This window comes from Thamnophis elegans, chromosome 8 (genome assembly GCF_009769535.1).
Source record: "Thamnophis elegans isolate rThaEle1 chromosome 8, rThaEle1.pri, whole genome shotgun sequence".
Classification (NCBI taxonomy): domain Eukaryota; kingdom Metazoa; phylum Chordata; class Lepidosauria; order Squamata; family Colubridae; genus Thamnophis; species Thamnophis elegans.
In genome coordinates, this window is record NC_045548.1 from 64796391 (window position 1) to 64813318 (window position 16928).

General features: G+C 44.3%; 1 protein-coding gene across 1 annotated transcript in view; it reads left to right on the top strand.

The window, feature by feature from the left end:
• Positions 1 to 13261, top strand: part of CCN3 (cellular communication network factor 3) — a gene marked incomplete at its 5' end in the record, with an annotated part of 17554 nt that extends 4293 nt beyond the window's left edge. Inside the window, 3 exon segments of the mRNA XM_032222294.1 lie at positions 821 to 1069; positions 7676 to 7884; positions 12295 to 13261. Coding sequence (XP_032078185.1) covers positions 821 to 1069; positions 7676 to 7884; positions 12295 to 12567 — 731 coding nt within the window.
• Positions 13262 to 16928: the final 3667 nt, after the last annotated feature.

A 16928-nucleotide genomic window follows, 5' to 3' on the forward strand; every position in this document is an offset into this window, starting at 1 on the left:
GGAGCTCGTTCCAGAGGGTCGGAGTAGCCACAGAGAAGGGTCTCCTCCGGGTAGTCGCCAGTCGGCATTGGCCGGCGGATGGAATTCGGAGGAGGCCTAATCTGTGGGATCTGATCGGTCTATTGGAGGTAATTGGCAGCAGGCGGTCTCTCAAGTACCCAGGTCCAATACCATGAAGGGCTTTATAAGTGACGACTAGCGCCTTGAAGCGTATCCGAAGACCAATAGGCAGCCAGTGCAGCTCGCGGAGGATAGGTGTTACGTGGGTGAACCGAGGTGCACCCATGATCGCTCGCGCGGCTGCATTCTGGACAAGCTGAAGTCTCCGAATGCTCTTCAAGGGCTGCCCCATGTAGAGCACGTTGCAGTAATGCAGTCTAGAGGTCACAAGGGCACGAGTGACTGTTGTGAGGGCCTCCCGGTTCAGGTAGGGACACAACTGGCGCACGAGGATGGTGGGGAAATTCTTCAGTCACAGCTGAAGAAGCTTCTCAGATGAGAAGCGAAAAGTCTTCAACATTCCCCCCCCCCCCGAAAGTCCAGTTGTCTCTTGAAAAAGCACCTTTGGGACAACCATGACCTGGATGACTAAGAATCTCCATAAACCAAGAAGGCAATGGCCACAGTGGTACCAAGGATGCTGCATGGATGTGCATGAAATCACCAGGAGTTCAGCTTGAAGGTGGCTTGATCTTTTTGCTAGATTTAAGATCTTTTTCATACTGGTTTTCTTCCCTTCTCTTGGTAGGGTTATGACCTGAGGATTCCAACAAGCTAGATTCACACACAGCTTGATTGATTTACTTTTCTTCTACTTCAGACCTTGAAGGAGACAACTGTGTTTTTGATGGGATTATTTATCGAAGTGGAGAGGCCTTCCAGCCCAACTGTAAATACCACTGTACCTGCAGGGATGGGCAGATCAGCTGTGTGCCCCTCTGCAATGTTGATTTGTTGCTTCCTGGCCCTGAATGCCCCTTCCCAAGGAAAGTTGAAGTTCCCAAGGAATGCTGTGAACAGTGGTCATGTGATCCTAACACAGAGGACACCGCAGGCTTTGCAATGGAAGGTGTGTAAAGGCTTTATAGTTGTGTCTTTGCTTCTCTGGAAGTATCTACTGTGCTCTTGTGACTCTTCAAGACCAGTTATCAATGCCAGTCTTAGAGAGGGAATTTATGGCAGATAGGAACAGACGTTTCTAAGAAAAACAAAATGTGCAGGTACAGTATAGGTCAGTGATGGCAAAGCTATGGCACGCGTGCCACAGCTGGCACGCAGAGCCATTTGTCAGGGCACGCAAGGCGCTGCCATGTCAGTTCTCCAGCGCACATGTGCGCGCTGGCCAGCTGAGTTCACCCCTTTTTAAAGCCATTTTTCACCCACCCCAGGCTCCAGTGACTTTATAGGAGCCTGGGGAGGGCGAAAAGAGTCTCCCCCCCCCACCCGAGAGGCCCTCCAGAGGCTTCATGAGCTTCCCTGAAGCCTCCAGAGCGCAAAAATCAGCCCTACGGGCAAACCGGAATTTTGGGGACGGACTTCCGCTTTGCTTGGAGGGTCATTTTGACTACTCCGGAGGCTTTAGGGAAGCCTCCTGAAGGTCCCTGAAGCCTCCAGAGGGCTTCTGGGTGGAGGGCTGTTTTTGCTCTCCCCAGGCTCCTATAAAGCCTCTGGAGCCTGGGGAGGGCAAAAAAGCATGCAAAAAATGGGGGGTGTCTCTAGTGCATGCATGTGCACTGGGTGTGTGTCGTGCATTTTATTATGGGTGCGGCACTCCTGCATGCGCCCCCCCCTGCCTCCCCCCACTTATGGCATGCGAGCCAAAAAAGGTTCACCATCGCTGGTATAGGTGGTACCTTGCTCAATAGTAGTAACTGTGAGAGGATCTTAGAGTCCTAGTGGACAACCATTTAAATATGAGCCAGCCGTGTGCAGCGGCTGCCAGAAAAGCCAACACAGTTCTAGGCTGCATAAACAGAGGGATAGAATCAAGATCAAATGGAGTCTTTAACATCACTTTATAATGCCTTGGGAAGGCCATACTTAGCAACAGAAATGTTGGGCTCAATTCTAGTTGTACGTTGAGGACTACCTGTGGTAATTTAACATCTGCACTGATTCACTTTAAAACTCTGGCAAGAAAGGTCATAAAAAAGACAAAGCTCACTTAACTGTCTCTGAGCAATAGGAATTTTGGTGTCAGTTGTGGTCACAAGTCAAGGACTATCTGTATTTAAGTTAATTGATTGTTCCCTGTTACTTGTGTTTAATACTCAATAACATTAAGTATTTTTTTTTCTGATGATGATGATTCACATTTCTTTGTCCTGGTCTTAAATTCTTTTTAGAGTAGACTTCTTGGCACATTATTCAAGGACCAAGTAAGGTCTTCAGCTTTAAAATGGTTGTGTCTCACTGACTATTGGAAAAGGCACTATCCATGGTATGGGGGACAGGAGAAATCTTGCTTATGTTGGCTTCCTTCTCAGTGTGGCAAAACAACCTTAAATCAAATGTTCAGTTCTTAAGATGGCCCTGAGGTTAAATATAATGCTTAAAAGCCATGCAGAATTAGTCATCCAAGACAGCGATTCATTTTTGGTTCCTTGCCACCAGATTCTGCCACTCATAAAATGTCCAGTTTAAATCTTATAGCATAAGGCTCATGTGAAATCAGTGTGATACTGTTAGAAAACCTCTAGTGTTGCGGGAAGGAAGGACTCACTGGAGAAGTTCTTAATGCTGGGAAAGATTGAAGGCAAAAGAAGAACAGGATGACAGAGAAGGAGATGGCTGGATGAAGTCATTGAAGCAGCCGGCCTGAGCTTAAATGGACTCCAGAGGATGGTAGAGGACAGGAAGTCCTGGAGAAACGTTGCCCATGGGATCGCGGTGAGTCGGACACGACTTCGCAACTAACAACAAATTGTGGGAAAGCCTTGTTAAAAGCCTTCTTCTCCACCCAATGTCCTATAATAAGCAACCGGCATTAGAGCCAGTTTGAGGTAGTGGTTAGGACACTAGTCTCAAAACTGGGAAACTATGTCCCCTTAAGGCTGAAATCATCTGGATGATTTTGTGCCAGTCCCTCCCTCTCAGCTCTTGAAAAATGGGAATGGCAAATTACTTCTGAAATCTCCCTAAGGAAACTAGAGGGTAAAGGTAAACATTCCCCTTGCACATATGTGCTAGTTGTTCCCGACTCTAGGGGGCGGTGCTCAGCTCCGTTTCAAAGCTAAAGAGCCAGCACTGTCTGAAGACGTCTCTGTGGTCATGTGGCTGGCATGACTAAACGCCAAAGGTGCACGGAACGCTGTTACCTTCCCACCGAAGGTGGTCCCTATTTTTCACTTGCATTTTTACATGCTTTTGAACTGCTAAGTTGGCAGAAGCTGGGACAAGTAACGGGAGCTCACTCCATTATGTGGCACTAGGGATTCGAACCGCCGACCTTTCTGATCGACTAGCTCAGCATTCTAGCCAATGAGCCACTGCGTTCCTATTTAGGGAAATCTCCCTAAGGAAGCTACAAGGGTACGTTCAGTCAATCACAAGAAGTCAAGACTGACTCAAAAGACACCTAAAAAAATAGGCACTTAATGAAATTGCTTTATGGCTATCGATATAAAACAGCCAGATATGGCATACATGGATATACATTCCAACTTTATAAGAGCCAAAGGCCAGAAACAGAAAATAAATGAAAGTTCCTTGGTGTTCTCTGAACTTGGCTCAGAGAGCACCAAGGACTCCTCATTTCCACCCTGAGCGACAAATACAAGTGGTCCTCCGTTTACGACCACAATTGAGCCCAACATTTGTGTTGCTGTGTGAAAAAATTGTTGAGTTTTGCCCCCACTTTATGACTTTGCTCACCCTGTTTGTTAAGTGAAGCACTGCACTTGTTGAATTAGTAACAGGGTTGTTAAATGAATCTGGTTTCCTTGTTGATTTTGCTTGCCAGAAGGTCGCATGGCTATCGTCATAAATGTGAATCAAGTTGTTAAGCATCCGAATGATATCATGTGACCACGTTGCAAAGGTCGTAAGTGCGAAAAATGATTGTAAGTCACTTTTCAGTGTCATCAACCCTATCGAATGGTCACTAAATGAATTGTAAGTCAAGAACTACCCATATTTAACACAGGACAGTTCATGGCTAATTATTACCTCCATATAACACGCACGACTTCTAGGTGCTCACTAAGAAAGATTTTTTTTAAATGACCATCAGATCATTAGTATTTCTTATGTTATTATTAACACACTCTGAGGCTAAAGAGTTAGACATTCTACTCCCCCTCCTCACCTGAAAGGAACTCTGTTCCAACTGCCATGTGGGCATGGCCAGCACGTGACTCATCCAGCCTGCGGGCTGGCAGATGAGACATTCTGCTCCCTCTCCCACCTGAAAAATGCTCTGATGCTAAGGAGATAGACTGAGGGAGAGAAGGAGATAAGAGAGGCCTCTGTGGGGCAAGCCTGAGGGAGAGAAGAGGATAGGAGGGGATCAATGGGGCCAGCCTGAGGAAGAGAAGGGGAGAGGAGAGGCCGATGTAACTTCACATTAATTTTCAAGCTGTATGTGTCAATTTATCAAGCCTGATAACATAGTTTCATCTCTGGAGCATGGGTATCCAGCTGGTATTATATATACTGTCCACTTTCCATTAAGCTCTCAAGGAAGGGAGATATTATGTCCTGTCCTTATGTATGCAATTCATAGGGAGGGAGATTTCACTAATTTTATACCGTGAATATCCTGTGTGTATTTTCAATTACTGTGACCACCAATGAACCCCTGCATAAAAATTTAAAAAAATTGGGGGGAGGAATTGCATACAAGCTCCACCAAATGATTTTCTTGAAGCCTGCACAATCCATGTTTGACAATGTTTACAGCAACAGCAAAAACAACAGGCTGGCAACTGAGTCATCATGCATAAAATTCCCACCGTTTTGGCCTGCAAAGTTTACAAAGTTTTTTTTCCCAAGTCATAATCTCTCACGGATTATGATTGTAGAAGGTTTCTCTCACAACCTCTTGTAGAAGCTTAGAATTCCAGAGACCCCCCACCACTGAGAAAGGCCTATCTTAAGGATCCTGGATATCTTTTGACAACTGCATTGAACGAACAGAAGACACTTATGGAACATGAAAACTGGTGCCTTGAAGCTTTTAATTCTTTAAGATTGGGTGGAGAAACTTGTAAACCAACATAGTGAATCTATGGATCCTGGAGGGAACAAACCCTGGGCCACAGTTTAACAATTGGGGGAGGGGTGGTGGTCAATCATTGGATTGAAATATAATTGAGAATTATTTTAAAGTCACGTTCAGTGTGGTTGCTCCCCAAAATTTTATCTTTCTGTGTCATGAAAAAATTGCACTTCAGTGGTTGATTTTGAAGGGACTCTGAGAATAGCAATAGCAATAGCAGTTAGACTTATATACCGCTTCATAGGGCTTTCAGCCCTCTCTAAGCGGTTTACAGAGTCAGCATATTGCCCCCAACAACAATCCGGGTCCTCATTTTACCCACCTCGGAAGGATGGAAGGCTGAGTCAACCCTGAGCCGTGAGATTTGAACAGCCGAACTGCTGAATTGCAGTCAGCTGAAGTAGCCTGCAGTGCTGCATTTAACCACTGCGCCACCTCGGCTCAAGTGCTCAAGTTTTTGAAGGTCCAGTTATAGCCCTAAAATCTAAAAATATTTATTTTCCTAGCTAAGAAAACAGATACCAGGAACAGTCTAGCTGTTGCATTCTACCACATAAGGCTTTCCTTAAGACGAAGTCATTTTAGTCTCCCAAAACACTGAATAACAATATTGCTATGAATTTTAATTGCTGCTTTTATTTTGTTAGATTACTGCTTATTTTGTCCTGTATATATTTGACATGATGATTTTTTTTCTTTAATTGCTGGTATTGATTATAAATTGCCATGAAAATTTGTAGTTATGCAGGTAGTCCTCAACTTACAACAGTCCATTTAGTGAACAACACTGAAGAATGTTACTTATGACCATCTTTCACACTTATGACTGTTGCAGCATCCACATGGTCATACGGTCAAGATTCAGACACATAGCAATTGACTCATAGTTGTGACCGTTGCTGTGTCCCGTTGTCATGTCAATGGGGAAGCCAGACTCACTTAACAACCGTGTTACTGACTTAACAATTGCAAGGATTCACTTAACAACTGTGTCAAAAGTGTCATAAAATGAGGCAAAATTCTCCTAGCAACTGTCTCGCTTAGCAACAAAATTTTGGGCTTCATTGTGGTCATAAGTCAAGAACTATCTTTCTATAAAATTAAGTTTAGCCCATTAGATAAATGCAGCCCTTCAAACCTCAGTGTCTATATTAGATTGACTAAAAATCCATCTTGTGTATAGATTTGGGACCTCGCAGAGAAGGTTATCCTTGCTATATTACAAAATACATAGTTTCTTGAAAATCATTTTTTAAAATTGCAGTTTACTCAAGTGGAAATATTTATCGACTTCCTCTTGATCAAGAGGAACCCAAGGCAGCAAACTAAACAAATATTAAATCAATGTAGTGTACAAAAAAGAAGACAATGAATACCTTGAGAAAGGAAATTAGTTGTCAACCCTTACATCAATGAACATTCAGAAGAGGAATGACATAACAGCTGGAAACTTAAATGTAATGTTTCTATTTCCCTAGTACGTTTTTTTCCTCTGTGGTAAATTCTTATTTATCATCTTCTAATGTCTTTTGATGGTGAATTATAAGGCAGTCCTCCACTTATGACCATTTGTTTAGCGACTGTTTGAAGTTATGATAGCACTGAAAAAGAGACTTACAACAGGTCTTCACAATTACAATGGTTGCTGCATCCATGCACTCAAATTTGGGCACTGGCAACCGGCATGTCATCATGACAGTTGCTGCATTCTGCAGCCACATGAGCGCCATTTGCAAATTTCCATGGGAACTCCTGACAAAATCAGTGTGGGAAGCTAGGTTTGCTTAACAGCTGTGTGATTTGCTTAACGACCATGGCAAAAATGTCACAGCAGTGAGCACTTAATGACCACATTGCTTAGTGATGGAAGTTCTATTCCCAACTGTTGTCATAAGTAAAGGAGCACCTGTATTTAGTAGTTAAGGACTGGGCCATGTTGGAAGAAGATGGCATGTCGGATATCCTAGAACTTTGCCAGCAACAGCAACTTAAATTAGACACAGAAATAGATTGAAACTATAATGCAATCAATGTGCAGCAGGACCTGTATAATAGGTTTCCTGGTGTGGCCCTTATGGTTGAATTTATTTGCCTTTTTGTTTTTTTGCAAAAGTTATCATCTTTAGTAGCCTCCACTTGGATGGTTGAGAATTCAATTCTAGGCAGAGACAGGTATTTCTCTATTAGGGCGCAAAGAGAAAATATCTGCTGTGAACTCCGCATAGGTGTCAGGAAGGGCATCCGGCCTGTAAATGCTCAGCTCCATTCGCAGCTCCAACTCCACCCTAATCAAAGGGATTACAGGGTGATAAAGTGTTTTGCAGCCCACCGGACATGATTGAGCCATGCACTGATAGCCAATTATATCCTTTCCAGTTTGGAGCGAATATCTTAATCTTTGACTGTGTGAGAATCTGTGGGCAACTGAACAGTTCATTGTCACAATTTTGCCTTCAGGATTCAGACAGGAAGCTACCTTGGGGGCTGAAGGTTCTGACTCCGGTTCTAACTGCATTGAGCAGACAACGCAATGGAGTGCATGTTCCACCAGCTGTGGCATGGGAGCCTCTACCAGAGTCACCAACAAGAACCCAATGTGTGAGATGGTGAAAGAGGTGAGGCTATGTGAAGTGCGCCCCTGTGGAAGGAGTCCACCACCTGATAAGGTATGGCTTACAGTATGTTCAAGTCATGATACTAATCTGTATTAATTTTGGAGAGAAGAGCATGTTGAACTTTGGCTTGGAGATAAAGGTTGAGATGGTTATTAAGTTTCTTATTTCAGTTATTTCTACCAACCTGTTTGTGAGTGTCTCTTCTGACCGAGGCTTCCCAAGAACATGAAGCAAATTCCTTGTCCCGACAAAAACCCCTTTTATTAATTTACTGTGAATTCTGCTCATTCAGCAAAGTCTTCCAAAGGAGGATTTACAGTCACAGACCTTATCTGGCTTGGAGAGTTGCCAGGCCAATATCTGCAAAACTTGGCAAGGAGTCTCGGAGAGTCACAATGAATTAAGCAAACTAATTGTCTCCTGAAAAGTCCACTCACCTTTCGCTCCTCTTTTATTTCTTCTGGGTGAGGCCATTCATCGTCCACCTCTGGCCTTACTCCCAAGTCGACCCCTGTTCTTTAGCTATTCCCTTTGTCTAGCAACTCTCTGCATGCACACACTGGGAACAGGCTCCAGCTGTTCATCTGCCTCATTGATGTCTGACCACCAAAAACCTATGTTGCCGCAATGACAACTCTACTCCAGAAGTATGCCAATCATCAGCTGAAGGCAGCTGATGATTGGCATACAACTCTGGCCCCCTCTCTGCCTCCTACACACAGTCCTCATCAGAGCCTTCCCCAGATCCAGGACTAGCCCATGTTCCTCCCCAACCCACTCACTGTCTGAATCTGCTGCCAGCTCCACATGCCGCTGGCGGGCCACAACAGTATCCTGGGTCTCTTAGATTGAGCCACTGTGGGAAATGCCACGCTGGACTAGATCAGGGGTCTCCAAACTTGGCAACTTTAAGATTTGTAGACTTCAACTCTGAGAAATTCTGGCTGAGCAATTCTGGGAGTTGAAGTCCACAAGTTGTCGAGTTTGCAGACCTGTGGACTAGATATGAATCTTAGCCTGATCCAGCAGGTCACTTAGGGTGCATTTATCTGCAGAAGTGGCTTCTGAAGTGGAGTTGTCATTGCGGCAACATAGGTTTTTGGTGGTGCACATTGAACACAAGTGCAACCAGAGCAATGGGACTGTTGCAGACTAGCCAATGTCTCAAAAGATGGTCTATGACCTCTCAAGCCATTTATTAATTTTATAGTTCTATTCACAAAACTGATTCAATGTGGACATTCCTTTGGTCGGAACTCATATATACTGTGAGTGCAATGTGGAATCTGATGCAGCAATGAACGTATCAGCAAACTGATATGTGGTTGGATGCAGTTCCTGGGATTTCCTGATGATCTTGTTGACTAGGAATTATGAGAATTGTAGTCCCAGCAAAACCAGGAAGTACAAGTTGAGCAAGATCCCCTTAGGGCAGAGGTCAGCAACCTGCAGCTCTGGAGCCACAGGTGGCTCTTTCGTCCCTCTGCTGTGGCTCCCTATCGCTGGTCGGCTCCACAATCGATAGGACTTTCGGTTAGGACAGGTAGAGGAAAAAGGACATCGCGCTAGGAGGAGACTCTGTGATGGGGCTCTACATGGGGCAGCCCTTGAAGAGTATTCGGAGACTTCAACTCGTCCAGAACGCAGCCGCGCGAGCGATTGTGAGTGCACCTCGGTACACCCACGTTACACCTATCCTCCGCAAGCTGCACTGGTTACCGATCAGTCTCCGGATACGCTTCAAGGTGCTAGTCGTAACTTATAAAACCCTTCATGGTATTGGATCTGGGTACTTGATAGACTGCCTGCTGCCAATTACCTCCCACAGACCCATTAGATCTAACAGGGTTGGCCTCCTCCGGGTGCCATCTACCAGCCAATGCCACCTGGCTATTACCCGGGGGAGGGCCTTCTCTGTGGCAGCTCCGGCCCCTGGAATGAACTCCCCACAGGGATTCAGACCCTCACCTCTCTCCAGGCCTTCCGAAAAGCCGTCAAAACCTGGCTTTGCCGGCAGGCCTGGGGGTGATGAGTTCCCTCCCCTCGACATGTATGGTTGTGCGACTTGTTTACTTTATTATTTGTATTTTGTCTTTTATGTTCCCCCCTTTTTCCCCCTTGAATTGTTCGCTGCCCTGAGTCCTCCCAGAAGGGTGGCATACAAATAATAAAATACAAATACAAATGGGGGAAACGGACTTCCGGTCAGCTTCAGAATTGAACCGGGGTGGTGAGTGTGACTCTTTGAGTGTTTAAGGTTGCCGACCCCTGCCTTAGGGGGAGCCCAGTACAAAATAGACGGATGAAAATCTATGCTTGTGACAGATGTCTTTGGGAGCTAGCCTATATGGCTTTATGTAGGTGCTACCATCTGTACCATAGTAACAGCTGAGTTCAAACAGTAGCTTACAGTGCTACTGGGTGGCCATCAAAATAGCCCATCTAGGCAGTGTCTTAGATGGAAAACCTTTGTAGTTCTTGACATTAAGAGAAAAGCATCCTGGAATTAAGGAGAAACTTCCTAACAGAACAATTAACCGGTGGAACAGCTTGGCCTTCAGAAATTGTGAGTGCTTCATCACTGGAGGCTTTTTAAGAAGAGACTGGACAGCCACTTGTCTAAAATAGCATAGGATCTCCTGCTTGAGCAGGGGGTTGGACTAGAACACCTTGAAGGTACCTTCCAGCTCTATTCTGAATTAATTAACTCTGAAGTAGCAGTAAATGTACTCCTGGAAGCACCTACCATACAATAATGTGGCGATCCTTCAACTCTCAGTTTAAAGAGTTGATTCCATCTATATCCCAACTTTCCATATTTCTTTAACAAACGATCAGCTGGTATGGTTTAATATTGGGGTCTACCTCCAAGGATATTTCAAAGATTTTGAGCCATGTCAAACTTTCTGCGTCAGACTTCCCAGTGTACTATAAGGTTATCCTGGGAAAGTTTTCTCTAAGGAAGGAAGAGACATTTGGGGTGCTAATGGACATTCCCTTTTATGGCAGAGGAGTTAGGTTCATGTGAAATGTTAATACTACTTTATAATGCCTTGGTAAGGCCACACTTGGAATACTGCATCCAGTTTTGGTCATAAAAAAAGAGGTTGAGACTCTAGAAAGCGTGCAGAGAGGAGCAACAAAGATGATTAATGGACTGGCGGCTAAAACATATGAAGAACAATTGCAGGAACTGTGTATGTCTAGTTTAATGAAAAGAAGGACATGGGGACATGATAGCAGTGTTTCAATATCTCAGGGGCTGCCACAAAGAAGAGGGACCTTGGAGGTCTTCTAGTCCAACCCCATGCTCAGGCAGGAAACCCCACACCACTTCAGACAAATGGTTATCCAATATCTTCTTAAAAACTTCCAGTGTTGGAGCATTCACAACGTCTGGAGGCAAGCCGTTCCACTGATTCATTGTTCTAACAGTCAAGAAATTTCTCCTTAGTTCTAAATTGCTTCTCTCCTTGATTAGTTTCCACCCATTGCTTCTTGTCCTGCCCTCAGGTGCTTTGGAGAATAGCTTGACTCCCTCTTCTTTATGGCAACCCCTGAAATATTGGGACACTGCTCTCATGTCTCCCCTGGTCCTTTTTTTCATTAAACTAGACATACCCAGTTCTTGCAACCATTCTTCATATCTTTTGGCCTCCAGTCCCCTAATCATCTTTGTTGCTCTTCTTTGCACTCTTTCTAGAGTCTCAACAATTTTTTTTTTACATTGTGGCAACCGAAACTGAATGCAGTATTCCAAGTGTGGCCTTACCAAGGCATTATAATGTGGTATTATACTTCATGTGATCTTGATTTTATCCCTCTGTTTAAGCAGCCTAGAACTCCATTAATTCCTCAGTTTTTTTCTGCAGTTTCACTATAACCATGCAATTCTGAAATTGCCAGACTTTGGGGCTGTTGGTTTGAGATCCGAGCTTGGCAATTTAGTTGCAAACATTTCGTCACCATTTGAGGAGACACTATCCGTGGGCTTTGAATTGTGCTCATCTGTTAGATGACTGGCCTTTCAATACCTCTTTATGCGAAAGGTATTTTTATTATGCCAGACTTGGTCTAAGGATATAGTTTTCCATACAACATGTTTCTGCACAGAACTAATCCTTCCATCCCCCTCCACTCCCCCATCGAACCAGAACTGATGAAGCTTCTTGGATGAGAAGCGAGACGTCGTCTTCTTCCTCAAGGGAAAAAACAAAGTCCAGTCTTTTGAAAAAGCAGCTTTGAGACAACCATGACCTGGATGACTAAGAATCTCTCTAAACCTTTTCTGCACACATTTCTTATTTTGCATCCTAGCCCAGACAGTCTGGCTTCCATTCTAATCCAAAAAGAATTACAAGTCATTGAAATGATACCCCTTCCATTTTAATGTATCACGGTTATGTTGCATCAAATTGAATGTGAGAGTCCACCTAATTAATGTTCTGTGCTTTCTCGTAGAAAGGGAAAAAATGCCTCCGAACTATAAGACCTCCCGCTGCTTTCCATCTGGAGTACCAGAACTGCACCAGCATCCAGATGTATAAACCCCGTTACTGTGGCATCTGCAATGATGGACGGTGCTGCACGCCACACACGACAAAAACAATCCAGGTGGAATTCCGTTGCCCTCAAGGCAACACCATCCAACATCCGGTGATGTCCATTATTAGCTGTGTGTGTCACAATAACTGTCCTCAGAATGCAAACGCTTTTGTGTGGAAGCTCAGTTGAAGGAGCCGCTCAAAAAAATCACCAGATTAGCCTCCTGATGCTTTAATGTAACACGTATCTTCTCTTTTGTGTGTGTGGGGGGGAGGGGAGAGCAGAAGGGTCAGATGTTTTGATTCCCAATCCCGTCTATCATTTGATTTCTAGATAAACCAGTTCAGTTCCTGTGAGATTGTTATTATTTTTTTTGAAATCATGCTTGCTTCAAACAACATTGTGTCATTAAAATATTGTCACTTGGGAAGTGTGCAGCTTTTCTTTCTTAGCAGTTTCTCCTTTCTTATTGCCCTGTAGTCACATTCCATGTTTGACCTTAATGGATGCAAGATGCTTGTAATCTAGTATGCTTTCTTGCTTGATGTTTATTACAGCCAGGAATCAGGGATGGGTTCCGGCTTCTATTACTGCCAGTTCGCTCAGGGACATGCTTTGTGCGCTTGCATGCTCAATGTGCTCTAAGCGCGTATGCGCAGTAGTAAAAAATGCTTCTGCGCATGTGCAGAAGCAAAAAACAAGATGGGGCGCCTACGGCTCTGCCGATAGAACCAATTTGGGGGCATGACCGGCTGAGTTACTACCTACTCAACCGAACCGGTCCGAACCAGTAGGAACCCACCTCTGCCAGGAATTGGGCACTTTAGAGTTGAAATCCTCTCTACCAAGAAAAGTGTTACTTGGGTTAGCCAGAAAAACATACTGAGTGCAAAATTCTTTGCTCATTTTTCTCCTACAAATTAAAAAATTCCTCTCTATTTTTGACCCTTCTTTTGCCATTTTTTCCCTGAAGTTTGTATTTTCTTCTCTGTCTCATCTTGCTCTTCAGCAGATGCTACGTCTTGATTTTGGCAAATGGTCCCAGAGCTGACCTCCCGAAACTGGTGCCTACAGATGTGTGGACTTTTCTTCCCCAAATACACAAATACAGCAATGTCTATGTTGGGGGAGGGACATGTCTTCAGCAACTGGGAATGCTTTTTTACCACTGGTAGACTTTAAGGTCACTGCTGAGTGATGCCTTACGTTTCTTTAATCCCTCCTTAGAATTCAATCAATATTTGTTTTCTACAGAAAGCTATAAATAGTTCAAAAGAAACAGACCCCACAAAAAGTAGGGGGAATTGCACTGCATGTGAGAAATCATTACACCCTTATAGCAATATGTAAAGCCCTCTTGAATACATGTGGGTGAATATTGGAGGAAAAAGAAATGACATTGCTATAGGTGTATACAGGAGTGGGCTGCTATACGTTCGCCTGGGTTCAGGAGAACCTGTAGCTAATGTTATGGCTGGTTCAGAGAACATCCAAATCCCATCCCTGGCTGGCCCAGCCCAGCCCACTATCCCTCTCCTCCCCTCCCAGGAGTCTCCCACAGCCCATTTTGGATGCGAGGTAAGTGCAGGGCCTTTGTAGGTAAGTGCAGGAAGCTCCGGGTTGTGGAAAGATGGGCCTCTTAGACGTTCCGGAAGGCCGGAAATGCTAGTTTCTGGCTTCTGGAGGGCCTCCAGAGCCCGGGAGATGCAGTCCCCCCCCCCCCCAGAAGCAGAAGGAAAGTCTCCAGACCCTGGGGAAGGCAAAAACGCTTCCACCACACTGTGGTGCAGGAGGCTGACTAGGCCATGCCCAACACAGCCACGCCCACTCAACAACCAGGCAGAGGACCCGTTGCTGAAATTTTTGAAGCCCACCTGAGGGAGAAATAGATGAACTTTTTGCTAACCAGTTAGCTAAGATGTGCAGGAAACACACCACTGTAATCATGGGGGACTTCAACTACCCTGACCAGTTAAAGTCTTCCAGTACTCGAGGGACAGTTGCTGAGAAGAGGGTCTTGACTTACTCTCCAAAGCACCTGAGTAGGATAAGAAGCAATGTGTGAAGCTTGTTAAAGAGAGCTCCTACGTGGGACTAAGGAGAAATTTCCTGGCAGTGAGAGCAATTAATGAATGGAACAGCTTTCTTCCCACAATTGTAGGTGCTTCATCACTGGAGGTTTTCAAGAAAAGATTGGACATCCATTTGTCCAGTATGGTATAAGGTCTCCTGCCTTGGGCAGGGGATTGAACTAGAAGACCTCCAAAGTCCCTTCTTTAAATGCACAGACTTATGCATCTTTTAGAGACACTACAAGGACAATATACTGAACTTGCCTTGTACAAGGGTGAAGATAAAAGTTGTAAATATGGAGACCGCCAAGAGGTCATTGGAAGTTTGAGTTTTATAGACCCAAGATATTTCAGTTGTCTTGGTGGGTTGACACTCAATTTTCTACAGTTGGACTTAGTATTCACTTTGTGTACAGACTATCAAAGACCAGCTGGCATTTGTGCTAAGGGAAAAAGCAAACACTGTAAATAACTGAAGAAGGCCTGTGGTTTTCTAGAAACAACAAATGGAAATGGAAAGCATACATTGTATAACCTCCCTTTTTCCCCCTGTGAATGTTGCAGAGATGGGTTGTTCCCGGTTTGGCCGAATTGGTAGTGGCGGTGGCAGGAGACTCCGCCAACTTACCCGGATGCTTCTGCGCATGCACAGAAGTGTTGCACACAAGCACGAGCAAAGCAGTAGTAAACCGGTTAGCAACCCACTCCTGGAATGTTGGTATTTCTAAAGAAAACCTCTTGGCATAAGATATAAAGTAACTGGTGAAGGGATGGCGAACCTTTTTTCGCCTCGGGTGCCAAAAGAATGCGCATGTGCACGCATGCCCACCCCCATAATTTAATGCTCCCCCACGCCATGCCCTCTGCTCATGCATGTGTGATCCCCCCACTGCCCCGCGCATGCACGCACGGCTTTCTTTTCTTTCTTTTTTGAGAAATTTTTTTATTGTTTTAGTTAAACAAAAAAGAAAAAGAAAAAAAACATCTTTCGTTACATCTTGTTGAAAGCGTATCAATTGGTTACAAAATATTCCGTGCGTTTCTTCCACAGTCCTTACATATACTTCATTCAAATCATGTTTTAAGTCAAGAAAGTTATGTATTTTACTATCCTGTATCATAATTCTCATTTGGTTACCATTGTTTAAACATGTTTTTATCTAGACTCATTTATATTAGAAGAGACAACCACGTATAGGCGTTCATTTACAATTTCAATAGATCTCCAATACCATTACACCTTTAAATTAATTCGGTTAAGTAAGATATCTAGCATCCCCCCCCCGCCCCGTAACACACCTGTTATGTATCATTAAATATTGTCCATTAACATTTCATTGTTATTGTAGTTAACTAAAGGTTATTTACTGATTACCTAACCTTTCCTCTCCAGGCCCACACAATATTATAACTTTATAACCGTCTTTAAACAATGATTTATTAATAAAATTTATAGGACTTTTCCCTCAATCCCAAATTAGTTAATTAGGACGCACGGCTTTCTTAGAGCTTGGGGAGGGCGAAAACAGCTTACTCCATCAGTGGGCGGTAGGTCTGTTTTTCACCCTCCCCAGGCTCCAGATTCTTTCCAGGAAAAATGGCCGAAAATTGAGGCCAAATATCAGCTGGCCAGCATGCGCACTGGCGCTAACAGGGCAACGCCTCGTGTGCCCGCAGCCATGGTTCCGCGTGCCACCTGTAGCACGCGTGCCATAAGTTCGCCATCACGGAACTGGTGGGACAAAGTAAATCATTCTTGAGCTATAAGTCAGGTTCAAACAATATTTTATTTTGGATTATATGTTGGAAATAAAGTTAGGAATGAATCCTATAATTGTGTTATTAAGTCTAGTATATTCTGCCTAACGGTTTACAAACCCTTCTGGTAGTAAGTGTGATTATGCAATCTTGCAAAGAAATTTAAAATGTTCCAAATCCTGGGAGATACATGTAAAGAATGCAGCCAATTACCACAATTTCATATTTCGACCAAAAAGAGAATATTTTTGAAAAATAGATGTACATACATTTTGCTTTCTTTATTTTGGAGGACAGTGACTGCCATCTACTGGTGAAGCACCTGCTTTATTGCTAATCCTTAATCGAGGCTAGATTCTAGTCAAAATTGATTTCAGTGAGGGCCGCATCAGGGTTGTGTTTGACCTGGTGGGGGGAGGGCGGGATGGGTGTGGTCATCTCAATGTCACCCGTGTCGTGGGTGCCTGTGGTGGCCCAAGCACTCTACCAGCGGCCTCCCGAGCTCCATTTTTACTGGCAGAGGCACCGTGGGATGGTCCTTCCAAGGGTGGGACCTGGCCGGCTTTACTGCCGGTTTGCTTGTGCATGCGCATATGCACTTCAATTAAAATTGTTCTGTGCATGCGCAGGACTGAAAAACACGCTGGCGATGGCAGCAAGCGGGGAACCAGTTCGGAGGAGTGGCAAGCCTGGGTTCCTGCTGGTTCCAGCAACCCAGGC